The sequence below is a fragment of the Gracilinanus agilis genome, chromosome 2 (genome assembly GCF_016433145.1).
Source record: "Gracilinanus agilis isolate LMUSP501 chromosome 2, AgileGrace, whole genome shotgun sequence".
NCBI lineage: Eukaryota > Metazoa > Chordata > Mammalia > Didelphimorphia > Didelphidae > Gracilinanus > Gracilinanus agilis.
The window spans coordinates 485,634,236-485,646,507 of NC_058131.1; the positions used below are offsets into that span (position 1 = coordinate 485,634,236).

The following is a 12,272-nucleotide window of genomic DNA, read 5'->3' on the forward strand; positions in this document are numbered from 1 at the left end:
CTGCTTTCCTCTTCTCTATTTCCTTTTCTAACTCCTCTTTCTTCTTTCATTCTCATTGGATTTATTGTTTCTGATACTGGCTGGTATCACTCGCATACTATCTTTTTTATTTCTTTCTTTGTGTATTTCCTTCTGGCCTCTTGTGTGCTATTTCTGCCTCTTTCTTCTATTTGCCACTCTGTTCACTACCAATATAGAGAAACACTCAGTTTATTCCCTGAAGTCCTCCTCCTTTCCCTCAGCCTAGTCCACCCACAACTTTGGGTCTAGCCCCAACAGTAGCCATGGGCTTCACCCTTCACTCTATCTACTTCACCCTGAAGTTCAGTGTTCTGCTTGGCTCCCTCCTGGGGCTTTGCTTGGGCCTGGAGTTCATGGGCCTTCCAAACCAGTGGGCCCGCTACCTCCGCTGGGATGCCAGTACTCGAAGTGACCTGAGCTTCCAGTTCAAGACCAACGTCTCAGCCGGGCTACTTCTCTACTTGGATGATGGCGGTGTCTGTGACTTCCTCTGCCTCTCCCTGGTGGACGGTCGTGTCCAGCTCCGTTTTAGTGTGGACTGTGCTGAGACGGCCGTGCTGTCAGACAAGCAGGTCAATGATAGCAGCTGGCATTTCCTGATGGTGAGCCGCGACCGAATGAGGACAGTGTTAGTGCTGGATGGGGAAGCCAGGCCTGGGGAAGTCCAGCCTCAGCGACCCCATATGGACGTGGTCAGTGACTTGTTTGTTGGGGGGGTACCAGCTGATATACGGCCCTCTGCCCTGACTCTGGATGGTGTGCAGGCCATGCCTGCCTTCAAGGGATTTATCCTGGATCTCAAATATGGCAACTCAGAACCTCGTCTTCTGGGGAGCCAGGGGGCCCAGCTAGAGGTCGAGGGTCCTTGTGGTGAAAGCCCTTGTGAGAATGGAGGAGTCTGTTTCCTCCTGGATGGCCACCCAACCTGTGACTGCTCTGCCACTGGCTATGGCGGCAAGCTTTGTTCTGAAGGTAAGGCTATCATCCCTCTTCCATCTCTCTCTAACCCCAACACTTTCTTCCACTAAGTGCGTGCACACATGTGCGCACACACACACACACACACACACACACGCACACACACACGCACACACTTTAATTTTACCACAGACTTGCCATTTTGATTTTAGAACTCCAAAGGCCCCAATTGGGAGAGGTAGAGGTAAGGGAATGGGCACATTCTGCAACTTCTACTTCCTTAACATAACATCCTTAGGATGGATGCTGAACAGACTATATCATTCTCTCCAAGGAGTGGCTTATGGAGCTTTGAAACTTCTTAGCTTCCTGGGCAGCTGCCTCTGTGGCATCCACAGAACTGCCTAGAATGAATAAAGTTTGAAGCTTGGAGAGTCATTGTCACATAAATTGGGGATCTTACCAGGAGTCTCACTCCTCAGAGAGCAAACTGGAATTGGCAATGTCCATTCATGCCTCTTATTCCTTTAGAGTGAGTATCCAGAGTTCCCATAACCTACAAAGGCCTGTCATTGACAAAAAGATAGCAGGTGAATTTTAGAGCAGCTGTCCCCTTTTGAGCCATAAGCACCTGGAAATAAGAAGAAAATGTTCTAGCTCCATGGTCCTTATAGTCTTCATGGAATCTAACATTCAGAGCATCAAAAAAAGAGAGGTGAACCTTGAGACAGGAGAAGGCTCCAATGGAGTTTCCATTAATAGAGATGGTCTCCTTTTGTACTTTCTGGTGGTTGTTTAATGACAATACAAAGTCATTGCTATGATGTCTTCCTATTCCCAATTGTTAACCCATAGACTGTTTTTTCCCCAATGAAATCTGTTGTTTATATAAGGGCTTCATGCCCTTCCTCTTTCTCACTTGAAGCAAAAGTAGCATAGGAATGGGGAGGAAATAGTTTATCTATCCATGTAACTTAGGAATGCTCACAAAATGATGGCAAGTCTTCTGATATACAGTCATAGCTCAGAGGACAGATAGACACATGCAATCTGTTCTTGATGCCCGAAGCATGAGGCTAGTCTTAGATCAAAGACCGTACTCTTAATATGTCCTCTAATTAGGTCTGGAAAGTGGTTTGGGCTTTAGTTTGCCAATTTCCCAAACCCAAAACATAGGACTGATGAGTGAATAGTGGTGAAGAGTTTCGCTCTCTATATGGGTTAACTGAAAACTCTATCTTGGGGATTGGTGAGAAAGTTCAGTAATAGAGATTAAGACATTCCTAAGACCTATCCTCAAGGGCATGTGGGATGGGAAGGAACAAAAATTAAGTTCCCTTGTTTTTAATGAACCCTTTCAATGACTGATCCTTATATTAATGCCCTATTTTGCAACAGTGGGGTGGAGGGATTTTCAAAGGGAGGATGTGTGAGAGGGACTGACACTTGTTTCTTACCACTTTATGCTCAGGCATAATCCCTATGCTGCAGAACTTGGACTATTTAAAAAAAAATGTGCCTTCAGTTGTGTAGCAAGTTTTGGTCTGGACTCTCTCTGGACAAATCCTTTCTTAAAGCAAGCTGCGGTTGACCTGAATATTTTTTAAATCTAATTTTAAAATCTGTGTTTAGTTTACAGGTGACTTTCACACTGGAACATCTATAAGTAAGCAATCTTGTTTCTGGGCTTGCTGTGGGCTCATTGAATAAGAACTCCCACAGTTTTCCTTTTCTTCCTCTCTCTGCTGGGTTCTACAGTGTAGCTCTCTTTACATGGGTAGTCTATAATGGCTGGTGGTGATAGATACGTTTTCATTTTTCATTTCAAGAACCATCAGAAAAGGGAAATGGAAGAAGGTGTTAGGGGTGGCCCCAAGTTCATTCTTCCAGTTCCAACCATACTACAAATGTGTGGGAATAATGCTCAAAGAGTACAATTGCATTCTGGGGCTTTTACTGGTTCCTAAGCCATCTTTGACTGTGGGTAAAGTTCTGCTTAAGAGTCTGAAGATTGGTAAAGTTCTGTGTGAAGACGCTGACATGATCACTTATTTTTTCTTTCATCCAGAGGGATCAGTTCCACCCTCAGAACTTGTATTGAAGTACTGAAGTCTGGTATTCTTTCTTTCAAGGGAAAGGGTGTTTGCAAATGTGTCGTTAACTTGCTGATTATCCTTGATTGCATTTTTGTGTTTAAAGGGACTCATTTCCTCTGGGCAGGTTTGGATCAGCACTTTCAGCTGGATGGAATTTCTGCACTGTGTACATGTACAATTTGTCTTTCTCTTTTTGTGGTGTGTGTGTGTGTGTGTGTGTGTGTGTGTGTGTGTGTTTGCACGTACTTGAGAGTGTTTTTCAGTCCTCGATGGAGTTTCTTCAGAGCAGATGGGACATAATCGGTTTTTAATAGCTAAATGCAATATGTATATTTTAATAACGAGATCTTTCGACAAGGTTCAGACCATTACGTACTATTGATTGATACCTGTGTCTGTAGATGTCAAAACCACAACATAACTCATTCATCCTGCTGCTAAATAAACAACGAAACCAAGTGGAAATCACTTTGTAGCAAATTTGGTTGAGAGGAACAGGGAATGGTAGAATCACAAAGGGAGGGGAGTGGAAAAGCTCACTGGTGACAATTTGGGGCCTATTGAGTCTAGTAATTGCGATAATACTTACTCAATCACATCAGTGCATTGCATGCTACTAGAAAATATTCGTTTTCTCTACACACAGTTAATTTTTAGAGACTGAACTGGGGAAAATGCCTCACCTGTAAAAAACTCCTAAACACACTCATATTACACAGACACATACACGCAAATACAGAAAATAGCAGTTGCCAATTGTTGAGCCAATCTACATGTAAAATTAGATAAATTGAGTCAACTGATACCTATTTCCTAAGGATAATATAGCAAAGCTGGGAAGGTGGGAGGTATTTTTTCCCTAAATTGCATATATTACTCTGTTGAGAGGTATTGTAGCCTAGTGAATGGAAGGCTGGCTTCAGATCCAGGAGCACCTGGGTTCATAGCTCTGCCTTTGAGGCCTACTGGATGTGTGACTTTGGATATGTCTTTTAACTTTTCAGTTCTCTAGGCAACTCTATGGGGTCTGTGGATTCTTTTTTTTCTTGCTATTTTAAGTATAGTTCAATTTATTGGATCAAATAAGATAATATTTATAAAAGTTCTTAGCATATTACCTGGCACTTAGTAAGTACTTAATAAAATGTTTGTCCCTTTCCTTTTCACCATGGATTCTTTTATAATCTTATATATTTTGTTTTATGTACTTAAAACATTATTCTGAGATGGGGGCCTTAATATTCAATAGATTGTCAAGGGTGTACAGGACACACACACACACACACACACACACACACACACACACACACACACACACACAAGTTAAGAAGCCCCTATCTAAGATTACAAGCCACAGAAAAAGGTGGAGATCTGCACTACTGAACAGTTTCCTCATCCGAGAGTTCCCTTTATCATCGAAATCTTAAGTCCAGTATTATTTCTTCCGCTTGTTATGTTCAAATTGGCAAAATTCTTACCTAGTTGTTGTTACTCTACACTGACTGCCCAAATCTCTCAGTTCCCTGGGGAGGGGCATCTCCTATTTGCTGTAGCTGGGGGCTCTACAGGGCAAGGAAATTCAGGCCATCAGGGAATTAGGTAAACCCCTGCTTCACACCAAGAAGGCTAAATGGGTGGAGAAAGTTATGAGGCTTTTGGCAACTTCAGATTAATGTGGTTCCTGGCATGCTAGAGGTATGCTCTGTGGTCCATTAGCTTCTAGTCAGCCTGGCATTGCTATTAGTGTGGTTCATTTGAATATCTTGAGATGGGGGTCGGGGTGGGTTGCCTCCTCCCTGCAGTGACCTCCAAAGTGGTTCTATGCTTCAAAGGGATGCATCTACCGGAAGGATGAACAGAAGGGGCAGTCTTTTTTAAATCTGATTTTGATTTTTTTTTTTTTAAATCATGATTAGCTGGTTTTCCTAACAGCCGAGACTCCAAAGACTGATACTCTGGGACCCTGGTAACTGTATGGGCAGATCTTTAACTTGGAGATTAGTTCCTTAGGTTGGGAGGTTGTTTCATAGCTGGCCTCACTATTAGCTCCCAGTAGTTCTCAGTGTTTGTTTGGATATTTGGAACTACCTTCATTACCAGTTCCATAAATCATTACTGCGCAAGATGAAAGGAAGCAAGATTCTGGAAGCCCGCCTCTTGAGTTTTTATTGTATTTAATGAAACAATTTGCTCCTCAATATTGATTGGACTAACCTGGCTTGAAATTTTGCTAGTCCAGGAAAATTCTTGATTTTCCTCAGTCACATAGAAGAGGAGTAGAATAGTTGAAAGGCAAAATGGTAGATAATCCCTCAAATCCTTTGGCTTTGTAATGGCATCAGAGCATTGCACTCTGCCAGAGAGACATATACACTCATTTTGCTTCTCTGCCCAGCCTTGACCTCGACTTAGCTCTCTCCTTTGATTGGCGGCCGTGTGCCTGGATAAGTGACTGGGTAGCCTTTGGGGAATGGTTTCTAGGTCACTGAAAATAATTGGCAAAGGAGATGATCACCCACTCATGGATAATTGAGAGTCTGTGTCATTGTCTTGAGATGGGTTTGATATTTATTGGGGTCTGAGCATCTTTTGTTATGAATGCGCCTTTATTTGATTTTTCAAGCACATGGCAAAGGTACTGAGTAGGTCCAGTACCCCTGATGTGTGTTTCAATACTAGTTTTACTGAAATTTCCACTCAATGTGAGGCTAGGTTTTTGTGGGCAAGAAGAGAGAGTAAAGAACACTCTTCACAAGGTGACCATTTTATTTTTCTCTTCACCTCTGCCTTGATTTGTAAGCCATCATCGAATGTATCAAGTATATCTTTTTTCCAAGAATACACATGGTATTTGTGGTCATACACTTTTATGCACATTGATGAGTATACTTTCATAACAGCTCTTTCAAATGATTAAGGAGAAGAGGGAAAAAACCCATCTCCTTGGATTATTCATCCCTTCTCTTCAGTGTTACTGAATCAAGAACTCCAGTGAATACAGTTTTGACATCTTTTGGGATTGGAGTCGTGAAAAAGGAATAAATAAAAGCCAACAGGATAGCTCAGAAGGGGATGAAGCGATTATTGAGTGCCTTGTACATTTTCTTGGTTTTGGTTTAGGACTTGGATTTTATCAATGTAGCGGAAATGTCAGTGTGGAAACTCCCTTTATCAATGGTAGATTGACATCTTGTCATCATGGATAATTTTAGAGTTGACTGGAGGCATTAAGGGATTGAGTGACTTGTTCAGGATCACATAGTTGTAATATGTCAGAGGTCTTGGGAATGAGTATTTAATATCTTTTTCTTCAACTAAGATTATTTGCCTCATTCCAACTCAGTAAATAAACATTCAAAAAGTAGTTTATTTTTTGTCCCAATTATATACATAAAAATTTTAACATTTTTTTAATTTTAAACTTTTTAGTTCCAAATTGTCACCCTCCTTTCTTCCTTCTCCCCCCTCCTTGAGATGGTAAGCAATCTTATAGATTTTATATCAACAAGCATTTATTAAGCATTTGCTGTGTGCCAGGCTCTATGCTAAGAACTGGGAATAAGGAAAAAGGCAAAAAACAAAACAAAACAAAACAAAAAACCTAACACAGTGTCCCTACCTTCATGAGTTTATATTCTAGGGCAGTGATGGGCAAACTAAGGCCTGCAGGCCAGATGCAGGGGTGGGGGGCTGAAATGTTCTATCCCCCTGCGGGACATTATTCCTAATCTGATGAATACAATGAGTAGGATACAACACAATGAAACTTCGAAAGAGTTGCCTTAGAAACAGACTGACAGATGAGCATTTCCTTTCCTTTGGCCCCCTCTTTAAAAAGTTTGCCCATCACTCCCCTAAGGCGACTGGGAAGAAGATATTATGAAATTAGCAATATATATATATATGATATGATATAAATGATATTTACAGAGTAGGTGGAAGATAATCTCAGAGGAAACACACTAGAAATGGGGGAATGGGAAGTAGGGGTTGAATTGACCAGCAGTGGCCTCTTGCAGATGGTAGAATTTGAGCTCAGTCTTGAAAAATCCACAGGCAGCATGGTAGAATAGAGCCCGAGACTTGGAATTTAAAATATGTGGGCTTCAGTTCAAGGGCTGTCCCTAACTAGCTGTGTATCCTTAAGCAAGTGACTTGGTTTCTCTGGGTCCCAGGTTCTTTATCTGTTGAACTAGATGATCTCAAATGTTCCTTCCTGCTCTGATATTTATGGATTCTAAGAAATTGCTTTACTTGGATGCACTGGCTCATGGGTCAGCAACCTTTTTGGCCGTGAGAGCCATAAATGCCACATTTTTAAAAATGTAATTTCGTGAGAGTCGTACAGTGCTCACAGTGCGTGCTCCTGTAACAGTGCCTGAAAAAAAATTGACTTTATGGCTCCTGCAGAAAGAGCCATATCTGGCCCTCAAAAGAGCCAGATATGGCTCAAGAGCCTTATGTTGCCAACCCCTGCACTGGCTCCTCAAATGTCCTGGATCCTGTTGATTTAAAANTATGTTGCCGACCCCTGCACTGGCTCCTCAAATGTCCTGGATCCTGTTGATTTAAAATAGGTGCCTGTTTGGGAGTGGGATTTGCTTGTCCCCATCAGGCTGTTTCCATTTCATAATTGGGGATCTTTTAGAGAAGATGGGCCAGAGAGGTGCTAGAATAGAGCTATTGCATCCCCAAGGTTGATTGGGATAGAAGAGGATAGTCCTTTAAAGATTAGAATTGACTTAGTCAGGGCTATAGTTATAGGTTTCAAAATAGAAGGAATCTCATAGGTCATCTAATCCATTCCCCTCATTTTAAAAGATGGAGAACTGAGGTCCAGAGAGCTGAAGTGAATAATAAATTTTTATAGATCTCAGTCCTTAAAAATGGAGGTTGAGAAAGTGTTGTGTGTTGGGAGTGTTCAGATCCTTTTTCTAGCCCTGGGCCACTCAGGGACTTAAGAGAGAGAGATGGGATTTTAACCCAGATCCAAATTTATCCTCAATTCCATTTTTTCCATAGTACCACACTGCTCCCGTCCTTCCAGACCAACATGGCTTCTACTTGGTCAAAATGTTTCTCTTCTCAAATGGTGATGTTTCCTATCACCATTCCTATTGAGGCAGCTGGGTGGTCCTATGGAGAGAGTATGGGAACTGGAATCAGGAAGAACTGAGTTCTAATCCTGTCTCAGAAACCTACTTAGTATCCTAGGCAAGTCATTAAACTCTCTGCCTGCCTCAGTTTCCTCATCTATAAAATAGGAATAATAATAACACTTGCTTCCCAGGGTTATTGTGAGAATCACATGAGATATTGTGTCCTTTTCAAACCTTCAAACTACTCTAGAAATGCTAATCATTACTATTATTCCTATTGTCTAATCCAGTTATGCAGAATCCTTTGGAGCAATGACATAAACGATAGTCCTACAATATATATTACATACTATAAAGTGAGTTCAAATTTTTTTGGGGGGATAATGGAGAGAATTTTGAAACATCCCTTAAAATAAATGGAGAACCTAGAGGCCAGCCATAAAGCCAGGACTTGGCCTGAATGGTCTTAATAGAGACTTCAATTACTCTTCCATGTTTTTCATACCAAGTTCCAGCTGCCTGTTACACATTATAGCAAGAGTATAAAGATTGGCCCAGTCAAAGCAAAACCCCTGATGCATTTATGTATTCCCACATAGCCCCCTCTCCCACCTCCCCCTCATGCACACTTAGGCTTCTAATTGCAGCTGGCATTGTTCCTAATTTGTCTGAATACAAAGTGGGCTCTGGCCAGGCTAGGAGGGTAGGGGGGGATGGAGATGAAGATGGGTCTGGGGAAGGGGGTGTTTAAAGAATCAGAGGTTAATAGAGACCTCCTCCCTCCTTGGCTCCTTTTGGGGGGCAGCTGCTGGCAGGACAGCATGGAGGAAGAGGCCTAAAAAATGAGCCCACTGGCACTAAGACTCTATCCCTGATGTGGTTCACAACCAGCAACCCAACGCTTAGGTTTGCCTGGCCTCAAGTTCTCCACCAAAGCCAGCCAGCAGGGGCTGTTTCTAAACGGAGCCTGAATAGGGGTCTGATTGCTCCTTTTCCTTCTGTCTCAGCTTTGATTACCAAATGAGATTTCCTGGGTATGCTGTATGCTAAATGACAGCAGCAGCCTGCCTCTTGCTCTAATTATCACACTTTTAACTGTGGAGGGAACAGCAATTTTTTTAATCCCCCCTCCCACCCCCATCATGTCTCTGCCTCTTTTAAAGGGAGGAAACCCTCCCTCATTCTTTCTCTAGTGGTATAGCGGCCGCCCTTCCCCTGTTCTGAAAAAACTGAAGCAGCTGTTTGGCTTTGCCTCTAAAAACTTAGAGGAGGGGGCTTGGGGGAGTAGGGAAAGGGTTAGGAGGCAGGAGGAAAGTGGGAGAGGGAAACTCATACTAAGATTTTGTGGGCATTTTGCCAAGAGAATTGAAGTAGCCCCTGACATTGGCAAATGAATTTACTTTGGCATTTCATCATCAGATGGCCCCAGGAGCCCAGAACTGGAGGCAGGTTGGGTGGGTGGGTGGAGGGTTTACTGAATTCTAAGGTTCAAATTGGTCTTTAGACCAATAGGTCCGAGACTGGATCGTATATGACTACAGCTAGTTGGATAGCTGTCTACTTCTCCCTTCCTAGATTGGATGGGGCCAGTGAGAAGAAGACATAGATTGTAGACTGATGGGGGAAAGAGGGCTTTGATCCTGGGCTTCTTTTTACCCAAGTTTTCTCCATTCCACTCTATATAAATGTTAGATATCTATGAAGGGAACATGAGATAGAAGAGGGGGGAAGGGAGTTATATAAGGATACATAAAAGTGCTAGGGTTTTGATTTGATTGGGCCAGTCTTTATAATCTAGCAACTGTGCCTAACAGGCAGCTGGAACTTAGCATGAAGAACATGTAAGAGTAATTGAAGCCTCTGTTAAAACCATTCAGGCAAAATCTTAGTTTTATGAAAAGCCCATGACTTCTCCACTCATGATTCAGGATTTTTGAACAGTGTCATTAGTTTTCAGAGGATTCATAAGCACTCTTTAGGCCTGATCTTCACAATAATTCTTTAAGACAGATTGGGAAGGTGCTATTTTCCCCATCTTATGGATAAGAAAATTCTATATTAAGGTATTGGCACCCATGTTTTGGTAATAGGATAGGAGAGTAAATATGAATTTTTTCATATTTATTTTTGAATAAAAATTATTTATTCATTACTATATATAATAAATATGCCATTTATTGTATATAATATATCATAATAAATAGTTCATTCATTATGTTATATGTAACAAAAATTTCATATTGATTCACATATTACCTGGGTGAAGACTCCCAGACCATTTGATTAGAGTCTCTGGAATACTATCTGAGACTTTGCTTCTAAGACTTCAATGGACTTCTATGTCTTTGGGTTTCCTTACCACAAATAACTTGCTCACACACTCTGGAATGGATGATTATTATTATTTAAAACCCTCACCTTCCATCTTAGAATCAATATTGTCTATTGGTTCCAAGGCAGAAGAGGGGTAAGGGCTAGGCAACGAGGGTTAAGTGACTTGCCCAGGGGTACAGAACTAGAAAGTGTCTAAGACCAGATTTGAACCCAGAACTTCCCATCTCCAGGCCTGGCTCTCAAACCACTGAGCCACTCAGCTGTCCTCTTTGAAATGGATTGTTAATCATTAATTTAGCTATTTGCCAATTCCATTTCCTTCACTATATAAATGAAAAGCAAAGTTTTCAATTCTTGCAGAAGTAATTAAATCTACCTTTCCCAAAATCTTTACTTTTTCAAGGGCTGCAGTGAATGTTACCAAAACCTCTTTGAATAAAATCCATTTCTAGCCCTCAAACATTGCTTGGGTTAGGGGCTAGTATCTGAATCAAATTTGTGGGTGCCACAATAATCAGGTCTCCGAAGAAGAATTTGGAACCCAGCTACATACAGTGAAAGATTACTGAACTGAATAGCTTCACGTTGCCGTCAAGCTTTTGGTATTGCAGATCCTTGGAATTTCACAGCTCCGCAAGTAGAGATGGTGGTAATGGATGTTGCTGCTGAATGAATTTCTAATTCTCCCTCTTTTTGCCTCCACACTCTCTTGACTAATAGCGTGACCAATGTCTCTTTGTCTCTGTCTCTCAATGAGAACAAAACTTGTTGCTGTCCCATGATAGCAATGTTGACTTTGGATGTATGTGTGTTCCTTCTCCCTCACCTAGTGAACCTTCATCACAGGCAAATTTACAATCCCCAGGGTCAAAAGGGAAGAAAAAATTGTGCCCAGCTGGGACACGTCAGGGTTTGGGGGTGGGAAGGATGATGGGTGGAGAGAAGTGGGGAAAGCAAGGAGGTGAGCTGGAAGGTCACGAGAGCAGGGAATGAGATGAGAAATTTTTTTTTTTTGTCATAGATTGTTTTTCACATTAGTATTTAAGGTGAAAGGGAGCGCCCCTTCCTCCTGCCCCAAGACTTTATAGTAAAGTAGAATTTCTTACTGTGGATCAATGTGGGATTGCTCTCCAGGTAACACTGAAATGGAAGAGGAAAAAGACAAAGACGGCCCTGCCTGCTTGCTCCTATGATATATTTTAGAAATGGCCTTGCTAGTAGGTTGTCATTACTACTGTTGTTTTCCAGAAATGGATGTCTTTGGGTGACCTATTTAAAAGCAATATGGGGCCCCTTTTAAATGTGTCACCATATATATCTATTCTCAACTCTTGTTTCCCCAGTTTGCAATAGTTCTAAATAATGTATTTTCCAAAGATTTTCAGGAGGCAGCAGCAGCTTTTAAAAATAAACTGACCTTGTACTCATCAAGGAAAGCAGCAGTCTGTCTCTGATAAAACTTATTCTGTTTTCAGGCCCAGAAATTGTGGGTGCTTTGAGTTCTTCGGTGAAAGGTACTGTGTTTGGTAACTAGAACAATTTGAAGTGGGTGGAGGTGAAGAGGAGGCTGATTTAAAAACCTGGAACATGAACTGTTTGAATTGACAACTTCCGGAGAACCAATTATCTCACCATCTAAAGACCCATCCTCCCCTCTCCCCTGATAAGCACAGTACATTGTGCATAGTAGGAGTTTAATAAACATTTGTTGAATTATTGTGTGATTATCATTCCCATTTCTCCCAGGCCTCCTTTTCCCCTTTTCTTTGGCATCTCCTCATTTGGATTTTATAACTGCAAACTT

At 41.7% G+C, this 12,272-nt stretch overlaps 1 protein-coding gene across 4 annotated transcripts in view; it reads left to right on the top strand.

Annotated features, from left to right (window-relative positions):
* Positions 1–284: 284 nt before the first annotated feature.
* NRXN3 (neurexin 3) overlaps positions 285–12,272 on the top strand; it is a 2,038,283-nt gene continuing 2,026,295 nt past the window's right edge. For all 4 annotated transcript variants that reach the window (XM_044664970.1, XM_044664971.1, XM_044664967.1 and 1 more), the window contains exon 1: positions 285–993. In XM_044664970.1, the coding sequence (XP_044520905.1) occupies positions 285–993 (709 nt within the window). The remainder of the gene's footprint in view (positions 994–12,272) is intronic.